The sequence below is a fragment of the Artibeus jamaicensis genome, unplaced genomic scaffold, assembly GCF_021234435.1.
Source record: "Artibeus jamaicensis isolate MK-2021 breed Jamaican fruit bat unplaced genomic scaffold, CSHL_Jam_final contig_923, whole genome shotgun sequence".
Taxonomy (NCBI): Eukaryota; Metazoa; Chordata; class Mammalia; order Chiroptera; family Phyllostomidae; genus Artibeus; species Artibeus jamaicensis.
The window spans coordinates 6,493,751-6,514,392 of NW_026522014.1; the positions used below are offsets into that span (position 1 = coordinate 6,493,751).

At 40.2% G+C, this 20,642-nt stretch overlaps 1 protein-coding gene across 4 annotated transcripts in view; it reads left to right on the plus strand.

Annotated features, from left to right (window-relative positions):
- The window catches only part of UMAD1 (UBAP1-MVB12-associated (UMA) domain containing 1), a 197,943-nt gene that overhangs the window by 126,195 nt on the left and 51,106 nt on the right, over positions 1-20,642 (plus strand). For all 4 annotated transcript variants that reach the window (XM_053655079.1, XM_053655078.1, XM_053655077.1 and 1 more), the window contains one exon: positions 10,674-10,741. In XM_053655079.1, coding sequence (XP_053511054.1) covers positions 10,674-10,741 — 68 coding nt within the window. The remainder of the gene's footprint in view (positions 1-10,673; positions 10,742-20,642) is intronic.

Consider the following 20,642-nt stretch of genomic DNA (forward strand, 5'->3'; position numbering starts at 1 on the left):
ATGTTCCTTGTAGTGCATCAGTCAGAAGATAGCCATTTCATGAGGGCCTACTATGTTCTCCTTGGTGGCAGCCACTATACTTGGTGCTGGGAATATTGTGGCAAATAAAATGAACGTGGTTGTCCTGGTGGAACTGAGAGTCTGGTGGTGGGAACAACAGGTATTAAACAAGCGAGTGCCATATAATTGAGTGATTGCAAATGTGTGAAAAGTGCTTTGTTGAATGAGGGCACATTGGAGCATGTGGGGGGTGCAGGTTCTACGGGGAGAGTCTTGACGTAGTGAGGTTTGAGCTGAGATGGGAGATCAAGCACATACTATCTGGTTGTGGTCTATGTTGAGGAAAATTTCAGGCACAGAGTGGTCCTCACTTTTCCCTGCATCACTTCCACTTGTCATCAAGCAAATTCTCACAGTTTGGTCATTGCCACCTGCTCACCCTCACTGGGCATCTTGTCCTTCGGTGGACTTTTTGCCTTTTCACCCTCTGACTTTGTGCTGTCAGCTGATTTTGGAGCTCTTGAGGTCAATGTCCCCATCTTGGTAGAGTAGGGGCTGCCAGCAGCAGGCTCTCAAAGTCATATTTGTCCTCTGCCTCCTGCCCTGTCACTCTCCCCTTCTTTTCCTTCCCTCAACTTCTCTGATTCCGGGGGGATTTCTATGGGAGAGAAGCACAGCCAGTGGTGGGGGCCTCAGAATTTATTCTTTGATCTTAAACCTCTCCCTCCAAACACCTGGATTTCATTTTCAGCATCCTAGTGACTTCAGGGCCTAAGGGGATTGAAAAATGTCTCCTCCTTACAGGAAGTTTAGGTATTTTGCTCCAGATCATTGAAGGATGTGCATATTAGCTCTGAAGTTTCACGTAATCTGTCACTATGCTCTGTTTATCCAGTACTTTATATTTCAAAATTTTATACAGCATAGCATATGGATATTCAGCATCGCTAACATCATGTTGCTACCTGCTAATGTAAATACAATCAGCTTGCAGACACACAGCAGTAGAAACGGCATTTTTGTGCTAGTGCCCAGTGACCGAGGTGGGTTCTCCTGAGTGCGCCATTTTCCTGCAGGGCATTGTAACTGGCAGCTGGTCCCGCCATTTCTCGTAGCCAGGCCCTTCGGTGAGCCACAGCCAGTTAGTTCTGTAGCAGAGAGAAAGGAACCAATTTCTTGCACTTGATTATTCCTTTTTTATTTATATATGTTAATATAATAATAGGAATGTGGGGTGAAGACTGATTATAATATCTGTATGTAAACACTTATTAGAATAAAACTAAAATAGATTGTGAAATACAGTATTGAACAGTATAGACTAATCTTTCATTTCCACCATTTTATTCTAGGTAGAGGGTAACAATCTTATATTTATTTATTTTTAATTGTAGTGAAACACACAAGTTTTATCATCTTAAAGTCCAGCGCGTTAACTACATTCCCAGTGTTGTGAACCAGTCTCCAGAACTCTCTTCACACTGAAAACTCAAACTGGCCCTGCAGAATAACCCTGCCTGCCCTCCCTCCAGCCACTGGCAACCAGTGTCCTCTTCTGTCTGTGAATTCGACTGTTCTGCCTCAGCTGTGCGGCTTGGTTGGTTGTTCCATTGTCCTATAAGTCGGAAGTTTGTGGTATAAGGGCAATAAATGGGAAAAAATACAATAGAAAGAAATAAAGATTTATTTAAAAGATAAATAAAGTGAAAAATAGTGTTAGAAAGGAAGAAAGAAAGGTGGCGTGTTGATTCCTGGTCAAGGCACATACCTAGGTTGCGAGTTCTGTCCCTCATCGGGGCATGTATGAGAGGCAACCAATCAATGTTTCTCTTTCTCTTTATCTCCCTCCTTTCCCCCTTCCTAAAATCAGTAAGTATATCCTCAGGTGAGAATAAAATATATATATATTTTTTACTCTTCTAGGAACCTCATGGAAATAGACTCACACAGTATTTGTCTTCTTGTGACTGACTGACTTTACTTGGTATAATGGCTTCAGGGCATCCACATCGTAGCATATGTCACAGTTTCTTTTTACAGCTAAATACTATTCCGACATATGTCTATGCCACACCCTGTTTATCCGGTCATCCGGTGATGGACAGTTGGGTTGCTGCCACCTTTCGGCTCTTGTATAATAATGCTGCCATTGACATGGAGGTACAAGTATTTCTTGAAGACCTGCTTTCAGTTCTTTTGGGAATGTACCTTACCGAGCCTCAACCTCAGCACAAAGATATGTACTCCCTAATTATTTAAACAAGTGGGAGGGAAGGAGAGACCAAGGGAGGGGCCAGTCATTTCCAACATTGGGCGGATGATAGTCCGTCAGCCACTCGAGGTTATTTCAGTCGGCTTCAGTGTTTTCCTGAGTGTCGTCCAGCAGCCTCCGCATTAGGGCTTCCCGGCATGCCTGTTAGTAGTTCAGAGTTTCAGGCCCTTCACCAAACTTCACAAGTGTGAGTTTCTCGTGAGACTCCAGAATTTGCATCCCAGGTGGTTCCTACACATGCTAAAATGGGCGAGGCACTGCCTGCTGGCGAGGAGATCTCAGACGTCTACTGGGGACGCACAGGAAGGCCCTGCCCTCCGCTCTCAGTCCCTGCTGTCCTTTGGGGCTCATTCATCCGGGCTACTCCATGACTCACTTTTTTTTTTTTCACTCTGTCTGTACACTGCAGCCCAACTCAAAGTTCATAAATTTAGCAAAGGATGGCCAGGCCTGGATCACGACCCTAAGCTTGGATCCAGGTCCTTTCAGGGTCCTTCCTCAGGATGCTGATTGGTGATTTCACTGTTGCTGTCTTCCTACTTGTCTAGTCACTGGGCTAGTGAAGAGGCTGGGGCTTCCTCCCTCAGGCCTTGGGGTGTTTAGGCCTACCTGAGTTCTTAAAGGGACCAAATCTCTTTTCTTACATGAACATTTTTAATAGGACATATGCGTAGTACACTGTGACCTTCAGGAAAGTCATTTCACACATGTATGTTGTATAATTGAATGACAGGTGTGATGATATCTTCAATAAAGCCAATTAGGTTCTCTTGCATTTTAAAATCAAACTGTCTTCACCTACTTATCACAGCATGTCTACCACATGTGGCTTTGCTTCTAATTGTGATTTGCAAGTCGTTCACTTTTTAAATATCAATTTTTTTTCAAGTAATGTCGATGCATTTTCAGAAATATACTCTTCAAACTTTTGCGTGATACAAGAGCATGTTTAATATTTGACTTTCATTAAAAGTAATGATACTGGCTAATGACATACTTTTTTTCTTTAGTGATTGGAGCTGGGGGCAATGGGAAGAAAAGCCCTCCTAAGGAAACTTGCTTGTGTCATACTTGGTCACCATTTTCACAGCGTGTTCCACACAACTTTCTGTGCCTTAATGGACTTGGTACTTCCATAATTTTTGGTTTGGCTGATTTTTACGTCCAGTTCTTGTGATTTCCATTTGCTTGTTTGAAATCCCTTCTAGAATGTAAACGTTGTGAAGGCAGCAATGCTATTACTGTACGTCACATGGTACCCAGTGGGATATATGGCGCCAGGGAGGTGTCTGTCAAATTTTTATTGAATGAATGAAATTTAGAGTGACACTGATGGTAATATATTTCATATACTGCTTTTATTGTCTCTGCTAGAAATTTCCTCTGCAGTTTTCAGTTACACGTAACTCTCGTATCAATCTACAGACTAAATTTCAAGAGATTGAGAAGCTTACATACCTACCATCTGTGGTTGGGCCAGTTGATGCTACAGGGTGAAACACATTTGATTTCATGGGGTCACTTATTTTTCTGTGTTGAAAACCGACTGAACAGAATTCCTGACACCAAACAGTAATTTCACAAGTTTATACTCTTGGATGGAAAGGAGACTAAACACTCTTGCATGTGACCGACTTGATCCCATGTATCTTCAACCCAGGTTTGCGCTGTTGTTGGGGGACCGATGCCGTCTTCACCCCCAGCAGGCAGTGCGTGTCGGTCTTCGTTCCAGAAGAGTCATTTCCGGTAGAGTGAGCCCATTTCATGTTTTTCTCTTTAGAGCATTAGGCTCCAAGCCTCTCTCACCGAAACCCTTTCTGTGTCGGCCCTGGGTGTGTCCAGCAGAGCCCCAGGACTCGTGGTCAGCGTGCTGCTTGGAGCAGCCCTTCACCGAGACTCCTTTCAGCAGCATTTTGGGGTCCAGGGTCAGGAATGGCCGGCCCAACTTGTTCCCTCAGTATATACATTTGCCCTGATTTAGAAAAGACCAACAGAAACCCTTTGAAGGCTGATTTGTACAGCATGATACAAGATTGTACAAAGGTACGTGTACAAAAGGAATTTGGCCTTTTGTGTTTCTTGTCTTCAGCCTCAGAGGAAGGATGTCTGGACTTAACTGTTTAATGTAGTGTTAGATGCTTAAATGATGCTTTTGGATTGCTTTAAGATCTTCCAGGAAAATTATTACCCATAACTACAAAGTAACAAGACTCAGACCTAAAGACATCTGTGGAATACCAGGACAAGTTAATTAAGAGCAGGCCAGTAGGGCTAAAAGTGATCTGACCTCATTGGATTTGCTGGTATTCTCACTTCCCTGAGTAAAATGCCTTTAAGGATTCGGTGTGACCTTAAGAGTTACAGGTAGCAAGAAAGGTTTTTAGCTCTGTGATTTCAGCAGCATTCAAAAGGTTAAGATCTAACATGATGCCGAGAAGTTGTGTATAAATACGTACAATATTAAAGTTGAGATTCACACTAGTACCTCATAAAGTAAATCACCTGTTCTATTGAACCCTTAGTAAGTGTGCATGTAGAATTATTGCCCACTCCCCTCTGTCCCTGACACACAGCCAAATCAACAGATGTTTATTGAGCATTCACTTCATTATCAGAATGATGCCAATGAGTTCATTGTATTCCATCCTTAGTGAATTTGGGGTGTAATAATTTTAACTTGCTTTTTGTTAATTCCCAGCCAGCCTTTTCCTGTATTTGTTTGTGAACTGTATTCCTCCCTTTATGTCTTAGCTGTTCCTATTCTTGGCTTATTTTCTTGAGGGGTTATAATGGCTGTTATCAGAATCCTGACCTAACAGCAGGAGGCATGTCTTCAGCAATTAGTACTTTTGTTTTCTCTTCATTCCTCCCTTCTTTATTGTGGTAGAAAATGGGGAGTGAGTGGATAGTTCTAGGAAAAGTGGAAGGAAAAACTACATGAACTGAGGGTGACTTAAAATGTAAAGTGTGTTAAACTGAGTTGGATAACAACTCAAGTTTTGGTAAGTAATGGGTATTACACAATGGCTTGGCATTGTCAGCAGACTTGGATTTTAACACCAAGTATGCCATTAGTAAATAGACATAATAAAGCCAGCTCACAGCACTGCCCTGAGGACTGAGTGACCCTCGGGGCGAGGGCCTCTCCCAGCACCTCTCCAAGCTGAAGATAATGGCCTCAGCTACAAGACAAAGGCTGAACAGCAGTCGATACCGAGACAGACCTTTATCTTGCCCCAACTCCTCTCCCTTCTCTGCAATTAGGGTTTAACACGTTTTCTCACTTAGTCTTTGTAACAACCTCATTATGTATCATTATTCCCATTTTCAGATGAGGAAATTGAGGCTCTGAGAAGTTAAGTAACTTGTACCAGGTCACGGATTTGGTAAAGGATTTGTGTCGAGATCTGTCAGATTCCAAACCATTCTTTTGCCACAGTGCCAGGCAGCCTTGTATAATGAGTGTGTGATGGAAGAATGAAAAGGAGTTCATGGAGTGGCCATTCCACTGTTCTTTCCACTACTTCACTGGGTGAATGACTAATAAGCAAACACTCCCAGAGGGTATTTGCATTTAAAAGGAGCTCATTAACCCTAATGAATCTCTAATTGGTGGAATTTGTGGAGGAGATATTCCAGAGCACTGGGGTTTCCCCCTGTGTCTTCAAGGTGCTTGGCTATCCTTTTCTCTCTCCTCTGTGGATTACCAACTGTTCTGGCACCAGAAGTGTGTGGTAGCAGCAGCGTCATGCTGGTCTGCCCCAAATGGAACTGAATGGATGAACAGGGAGCTGTGGAAAGAATCATCTGAGGAAGTGTGAGTTAGTATTGCATACAATGAATATGCAAAAGCTAAGTGACAAATTTGGCAATGTCGAGGGTCTTCTGAAGGGTCAAGTAAAAATATATTTCATAATCATTTTTAACTTTGGAAATGTTATATCAGCAGTTTCCATTGTGAGTTCATAGACCCCTGCAAGATGTTTAATAGGTATTAGGTGAATAAAATGGCTTCACAGCCAAATATATTGTGAAACACATTTTCAACTGTCTTTACTAAAGAATTTCTCAGAGCCTTAAATATGTTAAAGTAATAGGAAATCAACTAAAATGGAACCCTTCTGAAGGTTTTCCTCATACTTCTGACCATAGAAATATTTTTCCCAGGTGCGCTCCTTGAAACTAGTGTTTCGTAGACTGTATTCTCAAATATTGAGTTCTAGATAATTCTTCTCTAACCAAAGAAAAGAAAGAAAATGGTTTTTCTGTGTTCACAACTTTTCACGTGGGCAGGCCCCAACACTGTCCACACCAGCCCAGTCTTCACGTCCTCTTAGTCTCTAGGGCTTTCCAATACTAATACACCTCTTTCCCAGTTCAGATCTGGCCAGTTTGGGGGGAAAAATAAAACAGATGAAGACCAAATTCTCATCTTTATTGCCTGTAAAGCTGGTATTGAAGAATGGTGGCTTCTATCAAGAAGCAAAGAGGTTTCCTAATCTGAACCCCAGAATTAGATTGAGCTCCATTCTGGGGCAGGCTTCCCCAAGCAGGGGTGGTCCCTGTGGAGAGTCACAGCAGAGAGAGCCACGTGTTCTCTGTGGTCCTCCAGTTCTCAGGGGAAGGGGCAAGGGAAGGGGCAGGACCACGGCAGCAAAGTCCTCCCAAATCACCAACTCCTGGACTGAAGTAGGGGGAGGCCTGGGGTGGGCGTTGCCAGACCTTCCTCCTGATGAGTGTGGATGCTCCCTCCCCCACCCACTCCCGCCCCCCTCACCCAAACGAGTCTCCTCTGGGTGTCCCAGATGGCATTTGGGTTCCCTTCTCATACTGGGGGTTTCTCTCCTTTCCATCTTCCTTCATCCCTAGTCCTCCCTCTTCACCATTCTCTCCTCCCTCAACCCAATTCCCCCAGTAGAAGGGGATCATGGTGATAGTCTAGTGACTGTCTCTTTTTGTTTCCTTATACATTTTCAACATAATTCAGTTCTTTATCTGAAAAAGTGGAGTGCACATATTCTCCAAAACAGGGATCAGAAATTGCAGCATGGCAGTGGTCTTTGTAAATAAAATTTTATTGGGACACAGCCTGACTCATTGGTTTCTGTATTGTCTGTGGTTACTTTCAACTACTACAATGGTTGAGTCTAGAAGCTGCAACCAAGACAATGTGGCCCACAGCACCTAAAATGTTTATTACCTAGCCTGGCACAGAAAAAAACTTGCCAACCCCTAATCTAAAATATAGACGAATTTCATTTCAGTTCTTTAAGTCCTTCCTGGAAAAGCTTTATTACTATGTACATGTAGCCTTCATCGTTGACACCCTCTAAATAAAAACGACATCTTAAACCAAGAAAATTGCATGTTGTATTATAAGAGGGATTTCACCTCTTATGAAATTGTTTCTCTCCTTACAAACTTCTGGAAAGGTATCTAGAGGATTGACTGTGTGTTTGCTTTGAGGGACCTGAAGGCTTGCCCTGGTTGGAAGTATTTGTCATCATTGGTGCAAAGGGATGAGATTAGATAATCTGTGGGGCCTATGAAAGAGAAAGGGAATAGAGAAGTGTCTGTGGGCCCGGCGGGGGTGGGGCCCGCACCAGATCCTTTCTTCAGAGTGGGAGCCCTGGGCTCCTCTTCACACCCTCTTCCCTGATTCGGAGACTTGATTCCACCCACTTCACCCCCATTCCTTAGAACCTTCCACAGAATCCCCAGAGATGTCAGGAGACCAGGTTCTGCTCCTCTGAGACTGTCCTCTACCTGGGAGACCTTGGGCATGTCTCTGAGTGCTCTGGCCCTTAGGGGTCACTTACCTGTAAACTGGGGTTGCGGGGAGGGTGGTGTTCTACTGCATCATAGTGAGAATTTGGTGTAATGGTGTTGAAAAGAGGCTTTATGAAATGTAAAGTACTGTGAAAATGTTGGGTTGTTTTTGTTCTTTTTAAACAGCTGATTTGCAAATGAAATTTTTAATTCATCCAGCATGTAAATTATAGTGAACTGACATTTGAAAACTGAAGTACCGTGTTCCACATTTGTCACATGCATCTTTATTTATTGTTAAAAGTATGCATCACAGCACGGTGATTGCTGGGGGAAAGGGTGTACAAAGGGACTCAATGGTAATGAAAAAATACAACAAAGATTTTTAAAAAGTACCTAATGTTCATGTGGGTTATAAAAAAATGGATAAAATAACTGAATTTCTACCATAACAGAATAATTTGTCAGTGGGAGGAAAACAACTTCAAAAATTATATTTCTTTGTGACTTTTTCCTGTTGGCTGTATAGTTTTCATTTTGTGCCTTTGTTTATAGAGAATAATCCTGCAGATGGCATTTTTCCTTGTAATCAGTTATTGTCCTATCTGAGTCATCGCCAGACACGGCATTTCAGTAAATAGTGCTTCTATAATCGCTTCCAGGCAGATGTCTTGTGTGATGTCGGGGGCACTGGTTGATCATCTTTCTGGTTATTCAGGCCGTGGGGAGAAACAGGGAAGGTTTCATAGAGTTGTACACCATGAAATCAGGAAATGGCAAAGGAAACACAGTGCTTTTAGCCAAATGATTTTAAATACAGTATTTGCATGGCTATAGGATGGAGCAGTAATCATTTTAAAAGTTAAAAAAATCTTTCTTGAGTTTTTTTTTCAATCTAAAAGGCAAGAAGTCTTTCATTTTGGGTGATACACTTTTTCTGTAAGCATCAGGCATGGGAGTTATTAAACGCACTCTGACCTCACTGTACAGGGACGTGTGGCGTCACTTGGCCGTTGGTGCTGCTGTGGTCTCCGCCTGTCATCGAGGAAACTAAAGTCATTGGTCATTGGTTTTTACCAAACTTACTAATTCAGCTATTATTATTATTTTTTAATATTTTATTTATTTATCTTTAGAGGGGAAAGGAAGGAGAGAGGGAGAGAAACATCAATGTATGGTTGCCTTTCATGGGTCCCCTGCTGGGAACTGTCCTGCAGGGAACCAGCCTGCAACCCCAGTATGTGCCCTGACTGGGAATCGAACCGCGATTGTCTGGTTCACAGGCCCACGCTCAATCCACTGAGCTATACCAGCCAGGGCTTTAATTCAGCTATTATTTATTAAACACCTTTTATGGGCCGGATCCCACCTAGCTATTATGTTATGCAGAACTGAGAACAGATCTTATAGGCTGGAATATGTATTGATGTGGTTGGATTTTAAACATTTTTGAGGTGTTCCTTTATCTTAAGTAAAATAACTCTTAAGTAAATAAACCACCAATTTAATTCTTGCTTCAAAATTTAACATAATTTTAGAATTTAACATAATTTCATTTAATCGTTTTAAAGTTTCATGAGGTTCTTCTTTGATTATAGCCCTGGGTAAACTCAATTTCTGTATTTCATATGGAGAAGTTAACCTCAGACTTCCTTACTTTCAAACTTTATCTCCAACCCAAGACTTGGGACCTGCCTCCTGTGAGCAAATCCCTGACCTTCGCTGTCGTCTGGGTCATCGTCCGTGCGTTCCCCAGTGTACCCTGTTGTGGACATTCCTGGGCTGGCTCGGTTTTACAGGAAGAGCAGTTTACAGATCACTAAGTTGGCCTCTCATTATCCTTTAAAGAAATAGGCTAATTGTTTCTTTACTTACCATGTGTTCATCACAGCTCATTAGTGATAATTAATAAATAAAAATAGGCCATTAATGATTAGATTATGCTTATACTTACCTGTGTTTGTGTGTGTCGCACCCTTGGAGCAGGCCCAGGCACCAACTTCATTTAGTGACACAGCTCCCCCAGGCACCAGCCTTAGGGTCAGAGTGTAACTGAAGGCCAGTTTGTGAATTGCTGCTCTTTCCAGCTGTAAAGACTGTTCCACATTTGGTTAACTATTACCCTCAAATATATATCTACTTGGAGACAAATCCACAGATATACAAACCTTATACAGAGTCATTCTTATTAAAAGAACTAATTTTGAGGACATATTATTCATATTATAAAGACATAAAGTTATTCATATTATAAAGACTTAATTTGAAACCGATTTGCCTTATATTTTCGAAGCTGTAAGCATTATTAGTTTATTTGAAATATGACTTGGTTTACAAAAGGTGAATTCACATCGTTCTTCCAGTATAAACCTTTATAAAACAGGATGCATTTCTGGCTCGGGCTGTATATGAGTGTGTGTGTGTGTGTGTGTGTGTATGTATTTATGGATGGTTTCTGAGACCTCAATAAAACTGCTATTCTTAAAAATTCACTTACTGTGTAACACAGGAAAGAGGAGTTGATTCCATAATGTGAAACATAATATCAAAAGATATTTCAAAGAAATAGAAGACAATTTGGCCTCAGTGATGCGGTAAAGTTTTCTATTTATTCTGTTCTTTTGCCTTTTAGGAGATACAGCAAATGAGCAAAGAGCAGCAGCAAGGGGTACAACTTCGGAAGCAGAAGGCAGTCCGCCGGTGAGTGAAACTCCACAGAGTCCTTTCTGGGTGAATGGAACATGTCCTGAGGGTTACGTACTTCTCTGAGAATGAACAGTGACTCTGCTCTTGCTGTGTGGCTGGGGTCTAGGCAGCAGGAACCAGGTGCTCTGCTCAAGGTCAAGGGGTGCAGTACAGGGCGTGGCTTCCTAAGTGCTGAGCTCTTCCTTCTGCTGGAATGGAAGCTTTCTGTTGGAAAAAGAGAAATAGAACACTCAAGTTAAACCATTTGAAATGTTTGTAGTTGAGTGGTTATTTTCTAATACATTTGAAGACATTGAAAATATATGAACCTGTACGGGAAGCTTTGAGAATAATCTATTCAGACTATATTACATTACCATTTCCAGCATCAAAATGCAGCTCAACATGACTGAGTAGAGAGACTAGGGTGTTTGTTCTTTTCCGCATGAAAAACCTATTTGCCCTTTGAGGGCACTTGAAAATGGCATTAGGACACTTTCATATACTATGTAGAAGTGAACATTGATTAATTGCTGAAATAATTTTTTTAAGACTTAGGGGGGATATTAATTCTTGGGGTAGAAGGGATACCTATATATTTTGAAACTTTCTACACAGTGACACACCTTTCCTCACAATTCTACACAATTCTACTGTAGCACATGAAGGCATCACTGTGTACACCAGTGGGGTCAGGGACCCAGCTGATTTGGTTCATCTTTGTACCCCTAAAGCCTGGCACAGAGTAGGGAGTCAGAAATGGGTTGAATGAATGATGTTTGTAATATGTATTTGAAGAAGAGCCTAACTTTTATATTCAGATTTCCCATAATGAATGATTATTTTATAATTAAGAAAAACTTATTTTAAGAAGTGATATAGGAGCACATTAATGTAGAGGAAGAAAAGCATCATTTTTCCTATAAAATCGGATTCGTTCTTCATTCACACGTGCGACACACTTTATTAAGCTCTGACTGTACTCAGGGTGCTGTGAAAGGCACTGAGTCTCTAGTGGTGAAAAAAAGACACAAGGACAAAGAAATATGTTCAGTCTATGCACTGAAGCAACTTGATCTCTTTCATTTATTCAAACATTTAGTGAGTGATGACCATGAATGGCATCTTTCATGGGAAATAAATGTTGATGTATTTGAAGTCTGGCAAAGAGCCACCAGAATGGGTTAGAAATCATCCATGATTATTGAGTTTAATTGCTTAGTTATGGGATTCACTGGAAATGTTTGTGATACTCGATCATTTTTCAAAGTTGATTCATTGATGGAAAAAGTTATAAGATTAATAATTCTTAAGAAGCTTTTGAGATTATGATCCTCCCATATTTCAAACTAGCTCATTGTTGTGCTGTTTTATAGCCTCTCTGTTACATACAACCAGTTCTCAAAAAGTGGATTTATATATTCATGCTGTAACAGATATTTCAGAAGTGCCTCCTATTTAAATAGCACTGGACATTCAGAGGGTAGTGTTATCAGGAGAGCTTACTTATGTAGTGAAAAGGAAACAGGGAGACTGCAAATGAGACCACAGGGTTAATTCCAGCACAAGAACATAGTAAAATACGTTTAGAGGCTATGTATGATTCAACACTGAAAAGCCAAACAGTCATGTACCTCAACCTTACGTGTCTCGAATGGAATGCATTATTCCTCTGCTTCAAAGATCCCAAAACAAAAATATTGCTGCATGTTCCCCAGCTACCCCCCAACCCCATAGTCTCCCTTGATCGGTCAAGGTGAGATGTATCCAGCCTCATGGTTTAAAATTTCTGCAGAGGCTGATGGCTCCCAAAGTGTGTCTCCACCTAGACCCATGCCCTGCGCTCTGCACCACATCCCAGTACCTACTTGCAGTTTCACTTACAAGTGTCCAGACGGTTCAGCCTTTATATGACTAAGGAAGAACTATTGATACTTGGCCGTGCCCGCTGCAGCTTGTCTCTGCTTAATGTTCCTCTCTGTTGAGTGTCACCATCCTCTCCATAGTGGTTTAGGATAAGAACCGCTGAGGCTCCTCGCTTTCCTCACACTCCACACTCAGCCCAGCAGTAGGTCCTGTTGCCTCTCCCCCTGTGCCCAGAACCTGACCCTGTCTCAACACTGGCATTGCTCCAACCCAAGTCTAAGCTACCACTTTCTCCAGGACTCTCTGCCTTCATTCTTCCTCCTCGAGTCCATTCTCCACACGGCAGAAAGGAATATAAATGAGATCACATCATTCCTTGACTTAAAATCTGCTGGCTGAGCTGCTAACAGTGAGCTTCAAGGAGCTCCATGTGCTGTGCAGTCTCATCTTTCTCTCCACACTTCAAACGCCATCCCCATCCCAGGCACCCTTCTGTCCCTCCGTCACATTAAGCTGGTTCCCATCTCGGCCTCTGCATCTGCTGCCCCTTCTGCACCACGGCTTCATTTGGCCGCCTTCTTGTTACCCAGGTCCTAGTTCAGGTCCCAGTTTCCATGACTGACTTCTCTCCATCATGTTTATCTCCATCCCAGCTTACTCATTGTTTTCTGTCTGTCTCCCCTGATGAGAATGACAACAGACCTTGTGTGCCTCGAATGGTGTCTGCTACGTAGAAGGTGCTCGATAAACACATGTTAACTGACAATCTAGGTTTCATTTCATGTCATCATCTGTCTGCCAGGTTCAAGGCCTGAAATTACTACTTAGGCTCCTTCTCCTCACCCTCTTCATCAAATCTATCAGCAAGTCCTACTGATGCTCCCTCTCGAATATCTTCCAAATCTGGTTCCTCATCCTCCGACTAGGTCATTGAGGACGAGGGACCTCATCTGTTCACCAGACTGTTATTCGACAAGCAGTTTCTTTCCCAGATCTCTTTCTAAAAATGAACAGCACGTTTTGTTACTTCAGGCCCCTCAAATGTCTCGAAATCTGCAGAATAAAGCTTAAGCCCCACACCCTATTCAAATGTCCCCTCCTTTGTGAGCTCTTTTCTCCCTACCAGCCAGAGAGAACCACGAAGTGCTGTTACCACTTGCGTTGTCTCGAAGGTGGAGAGCCACCTTCGTTAGCTTCAGAACCTCGGTCACTGACAAACTGTCACACACAAGGTGTGACAGTAATGCCATCATTGATTTCTGGGTGATAAGTAGATAAACAAGCAGTCCTCTGCAGACGCTGTTTTGTGAGTAGATCTCTTCATTCAGTTCTATTTTTCACCTTATATTATAAATACACAATTATTTTTTCCCTCTATAAAAAATAATTCTCTTTCTTAGGAGTTACCCATTAAAAATCTGTTACTTTATATTATTTTAGCACTCTGACAATATTAGCAAGGAAAAGCATAATGATTTCAGTTAGTTTTTTAACAAGATATACATTTGATTAAGAAGTAATTCTTGTACTTAGTAGGAAAGATTCTCATTTTATTTTTAGTGGCTACACAAAACATGTTCAAATATAATTTATAATGAGAAGTATCTGGTAAATTAGTATAGATTTCATAAGGATTAAAAATAACATTCTTAGTTGTCAAAATATAACTCATTTTTCTAAGGCCCTTTGGAGAGGTGAATTTTAGTATGATAGAATAAGTTTTTTTCTTGGACAATTCATATGAACATGTGGATTGCCTGCTATTTTCAGGGAGTCATTGGACATGGGATGCACAGGGTATGGAGATACATAAGGCTCTGTGATTTCCACTTAGGGAAGCAGGAATTTTCAGTCCATTCCTGGATAATTAGAAAACTCCACAAGTTACTGTAGTATAAAGTGGATAAATACATTCATTAAACTTCATAACTACAAAAAATCTGAGATTTCAACAGAAGAAGAAATAACATTAGAGAGAGTCAAGAAGGGCTTCATGCATTGTGATTTGAATCATGAAAAAATTTTCTTACTATTTTTACAATCCACTTTTACGTTACTAAGATAGATTTTGTGAAATGAAATTCTTCATTACAGACATTTTAGAAATACAGAAGCATGTGTATCATGGCATGAAAATTGCTTCCACTCATGAATCTCAGTGACAGATAATAAAAGGTTAAAAAGCAAATGTAATATGTCTGTGTTATACTATAGTTGATTTTTAAATGGCAGTTAAAATATTTTGTTAAGTGGGCTCCACCAGTTCTTCCTTTGCAGCCCAAGCGTATCCGAGAACTGGGTTCCCTCCCTGGGTGCAGTTCTCTCGCCGACATCAAGGAAGTCTAACATCTAGGTGGAATAGAGTTTGGAAAAAGGAGAACTAGTTTGGGCATCAAATACTTTAATTTTTATAGAGTTAGATTATGAAACATTTTAATACATTTACATGAAGTACTGTGAACAACAGCATATTTATTTACATTGAGTAATTAGTGGGACTTTTTACTTTGTATAAAGAAAAATAATACAGCGTTCATTCCAGAAAAGCATAATTTCTCAGTATGTTTTTCTCTTCATCCACCTCTGCAGAGTCTCTCTCAATGGTGACTTAAGTTAGGGCACCACTGTTTTTCCCATGGTGTGCCCTGTACCTGCTCCCAAAGCATCACCACCTAAAATAGGATAACTTAAGGAAACGCTGAACTAATACGGTTTCTCTCATTGTGCTTTAGTCTAATTTTGAGAGCTATTGGTAACTTTTAACAAAATTCACCATGTTTTTGGTGTGTAGAGAGTGTAAGCTCCCCACCCACGTTGGGGCTTATTATAATTAGTCATTAGACTCTAGTACTTGGAGGAAAAAAGTTATAATTTGTAACTAATTATCCAATTGGAGGACAGGCCACCTCATTCTGTGTTTTTCTTTCTTCCTGGTTGCTTTTCTGGGTGAGTTTTGGTAGTGAGTTTGCTCGGTGCCCTTGGCTAGCCCAGGGGCCTGCGACACTCGGCTCTGGGGAGATGAACCCGCAGATTCACGGGAGGCCTGGTTTCAGTTTTTGCCATTAGGACTCATCTCTCCAGGGAATAAACATTATAAGTAAGCAAGTAATTAGTCATTCTTTTCTAATCCTCAGCCGTGGAAAGTGCTTTATATTGTGAATAGCGGACCATATAAGCTACTAATTTACTGGTGGACCTATCCATGTTTGGTTTGGTAGGTATATTTTGAGAGCTACAAATATGTACATTTCCATTTTTAATATAATTATATTGTATTTTGGTGACTTAATTTTAACACATACTCTTATGTCATTTGTTGAGCTTAAATTTCTTTTATTTGTACTACTAAAATGATGTTTTAATTTACTTTTAGTCTCCAGGACTGAGGAATATGTTTATTTATTTAGTTCACTGGCCTAAGATAGCAAAATACAAAAACAAGCCAATAAAGAACTCCCCACAAAACCACAGTTCCATTTGAATATTTGTCTTGAGTGACAGCTAAGTCACATAAGGCATATGGAGCTGCACAGAAAATAATACCAGATGGCATAGCTGCAAAGTAGGATTTATAAAGATTACTATCAGCTAGTGGTATTGAGATATTCTGTGGTTGTACTGACAGAAGACACAAAAATTATTGTAATAATAAACTGTGACACTAATATCCCCCAACTTCTGTTAACCAAAGTAGCTTATTGCATATTTAATATAATTTCTTAATGAAGACCTAAAACAATTGTGCAGCCAATTTGTACCAGGAAATTTAATAGACAGAAATCACAAAAACAGTAATTAAGGCAGTGGTAACAAGAATACAATGGTTGTTAAAATTAAGTGCATAATATTTGAATCCCTGGAAAATAAAGTACAGACTTTGGGGATGTGTTTATTCACATCATTTCAAGCATACTTCTCAATCGAGTGCACAGCATTTGTAATGTTTCATTTGTATATTTGTGAATAGTTTAGTTACATGTGGAATTCATAGTTCAGTAATTTAGGGAAAAGTTGATTTTTTTAAAAAGGTATGGAATGCACATATCAATGAAACATTCATTTTTCTTCTGTGTTTTCATACTTCTCTGTCTTTTAACAGAGGCTTTGGACTCCACAGTGGCTCATTTCCTTGCTGCTTTTATTTCAGATCATCCTTAAAGTGCATGAACATATCTCTGAGCTTTGTGAATGCCACATGATGTAGACTTTGGTTGCCACCCCTTCCAAAGGGGACTGAGATTATCTCGTTTAAAACTGAGAAGAGAATCAGGGTTAGGCGGTGTAGGAAAAAGACTGGAGAGGGTGATCTTCAAGAACAGTGTTAAGAATAGCATTCATTCATTTACCGAATGCTAGGATCTCAGTTTTCAGAATCCTTTAGTAGAAGATGATATATAAGTTTATAAATTTAAAGTTTGGAGGTTATAAAGATGATTATGAAACTGTTTATTCTCACAGCATATTCATAGTCCAAATACAGGTATAATGGGTGTTGATATTGAAGCCAGTTTAAACTGGTACAACCACTTTTGGAGAGCATTTTGGCAATAAGCACCAAGAACCATAAAGATGTTAATATGCTTTGACAGTAATTCCACTTTTGGGATTCTATTCTAAGAAAATAATCTTTTAAATTCACAAGAAGTTCTATGGGCAGAATGATGTCAATCCACTCAATGGAATATTTTTCACTTTTCATAAATGAAATTTATGATTAATTTTCAGTAATTTAAAGACTCTTGGTCTCATAATTTCAGTTACAAATATGAGGTACAAGATTACATATACAGTGTAATTGCTGCCATGTAAAAACTGTGCAGAAAAAGATGATGTAATACATGAAAACATCAAGCGCAATTGCCTTGGGGATGTTCGCTCTTTCCAGAGTGCTGATTTTCCAGTTTGTCCATAATGGGTGTATCTTATACTTTAAATGATAGTGAAGTTGGTGGTGAAGAAACAATGTATTCATTTACTTGAGGGCAGTAAATAAGTTTGCTAAATCAGAATTATTTTGTATGGCAATGACACCAATGGAGCAATCAATTGAAGATGATCTTTGGGAGAGATGTTGGCACTTCTCTGCCTTGGTTCACTTAGGTCTAAGATCCCTCCATTAGTTGATCACAGAGCACCATATTTTGATCACAGTTTGTCAAACCATCTGTCCTATCAGAGGACTTTCAGTCAGAAGAAGAGTGAGGTGACTTGGTGGTTATTTTTCACATCTCAGCGGAAGTCACACAGCCTTCACTTCCTTCTCTCACTGACTGATCCACCCTGACTGTCACCGTCATCGTGTCAGTCATGAATTCCTACCCCCTCCAAAAAAAGGTTGTGGGCTGCTGGTTTGAACTTGTATTTGTCTAAAAGTCTGACTTTTTCTTTTATGTTTATGATGCTGAGAGTCTTGAAGATAATTTTCTCCCATTGTAATAATTAGTTCATGAGAATACAGCTTTGTCAGACGAGTGTGAGGTTGTTTTTTGTTTTCCTTAATACAAAACCCTTTCAAATTTCTGATTTATTGGAAAGTGAAGCACAGTTGGATTATCACATGCACTCTTTCTGTCATTTAAATGGTAAATTTAAATTTATGATGTGCTTGTCTTCCTATGAAAGATAGGAAGAAGATTTTTCCTATCTTCCCAAAAAGATCTTTTGGGAAGAAGATTTTGTAAGGTACATTTCCCCACACTTTATTTTCATATGACTTACTGGGCCATATAAATGTAGTAGAAAGTATATTTTTTGCTGGATTCCTCTCCTTGCCAAGTCTGCAATTTAGAACAAGTTGCTAAGCTTCTCTTCAACTTTAATTCTTAGTCAGTGAAGTAGGTTGATTAGACGTGGTATCTGAGATCTTTTCCTCCCTAGAAGTCCTGGCTCTTTACCTCTTCAAACAGCAAATTGGGATTTTGCTGCCAAATGCCACCCTTCATACCACTGGTTTGATGGGAGGTCCAGGGCGGGGACCTGCTGCATAACGGAGATTTTCAGCATTGATTAATCAAGCTTTCATGCTTGTGAGGAAGGAACAGCCCAACAGTCCTTAGAGGTAAAGTGTCGGACTGCAACAGCCACTTCCAGGATCTTTGCTCTTGCTTACAGTCTGTCTTCGGAAGTGATGTATTTGGCTACTTTAAGTCTATAAATTCTTGACTTCTATATTTGATGGTCACTCAAAACACTGGCAGGATGAATTAACTGGAGGCAAGCTTATTGGAGATCATTTCTGTAACTTCGAATCTGTATATTTTGTTATCACTACATCTTTGTCTTAATTTCAGTTTCATTGGGAAAAACTTATAATTGAAAGGTCACAATTCTGGTATTTTTCTGGCTTCCACGGGGTAACTAGCACAGTGAAACATAATGTTCATTCATCCCAGCCTGCTAGGCCAAACTGTGTGAGGTGTGTGAGAGCCGCCCGTTTCGGTCCAGAACGCACATATGGTGTGGGTAAGCCAGTAATGTGGGCTTTACGCAATGTTTCTTGCTCATGTACACAGTCTGTTGCTCAGCACCAATTATTTCTTGCCAGAAACCTGCTAACCTGCTGCTTTGTAGCTCTGCTTGATGAAGCTAGGTAGCTTAAAGTGACCACAATGATATTTATCTAACTTTAGCAATCTTAATTTGTTTAAGTTATATCACTTTAACTGCCTACCTCATCTGTTGATTCATAGCAATCGATTGCAATTGAAATCAGAACTGGAACCTCGTTACTACATTCATTAGATCTAATATGTGTTTATATGTTTAGAAGGAATCCTAATGTGGAAATGTAGCTTTTTTGCTTAACAAATGTAGTTTTTTATCTCCAATTTAGAAATTATTATTTTAAGAGCATACGGAATATTCTGTGTATGTTTTGATAGTCATTTTGTTGTCATATTTCTAGCTTTCTCTTTTGCATTTTTAAAAACCACTGAACCAGCAGGGTGAGAGGTCCATGTTGGGAGAACAACTGTTCCCTATTTCCCACAGCCATCTTTTTCTAATCCCCTGTTTTTTAATTAGTAGCAAATGGCCCTTATTTTTTTCCTCCTTTGGATCGTGTTACAGTCGTAACTTCTTGAGGCTATAGAGAGAGTTTTAAATTAAAGCACAACCATGTTTATGTTGTCTTCACACAGCTAGAGATTCTTTTTTGAAGGACAAATTTCATCTGACTCTGTGCAGTGGAAAATCAGCGTGCAGGTGGGTGGGTACTTGGACTGATAGGCATTTTCTGAATACTCCATTCGGTACCTTATTGGGGATTCTTTTGATGAATTATGCTCATGAGAGTACACCAGTGTGAACACACAGGAAAATGTAGTTAAGTTCAGCAGAATTCACATAGATGTTACAGTTCTTTCCAGAGCTAGTGGGCCCCAGTACTACCTATGTCAGTTAAATAAACTTCTGTGTTCTTCCTGCGTTGTTCAATAATTGACATTCGTCTCCATGCGTGCAAGGACTATTTAGTGTCCACTTTGGGGATGTTATGTTCTTAGACATGCCTTGCTCACAACGCCTTTTAAATTAAGAACATCATCATGGTGTGAATTTAAAATTTTTCTCTAACACCAGTTATGTAATAGGAAAAAAATGTATGTACTAGAAAACCTCCTAATGTGAAAGCTAAAAGCAGTAATTTTTAAAAGAGTAATAGCAACCCACATTTCCTCTGCCTTTTATTCCTCTTGGAGAAGGAAAAAACTATACCTAAGAGCACAGTGACTGTGGACTGAAGTACAATTTACATAATAATCAAAAGTCCATGAAAAACGCCCTCAGAAATTCTGAACTGAAGAGTCAGTAAACTGTTGCATAATCCTACTCCTTAAGTTGGTTTCAATTGGAGAATAATTTGAAGAACATTCTATTTGTTCATCTCCGTGTCCTGGGATTTCTTACTGGATTGAGCCAGCCCCGAAGAGAGCTGTGTGTTCCTCTCTCATGGCCTCTGCGGAGTGACTCGGGACACTGCTGTGTGGAACACACTCCGACACTCACTGCGGAGGCACGTTTACCAAGTCGTCGTCTGCTCTGTTGCATTGCT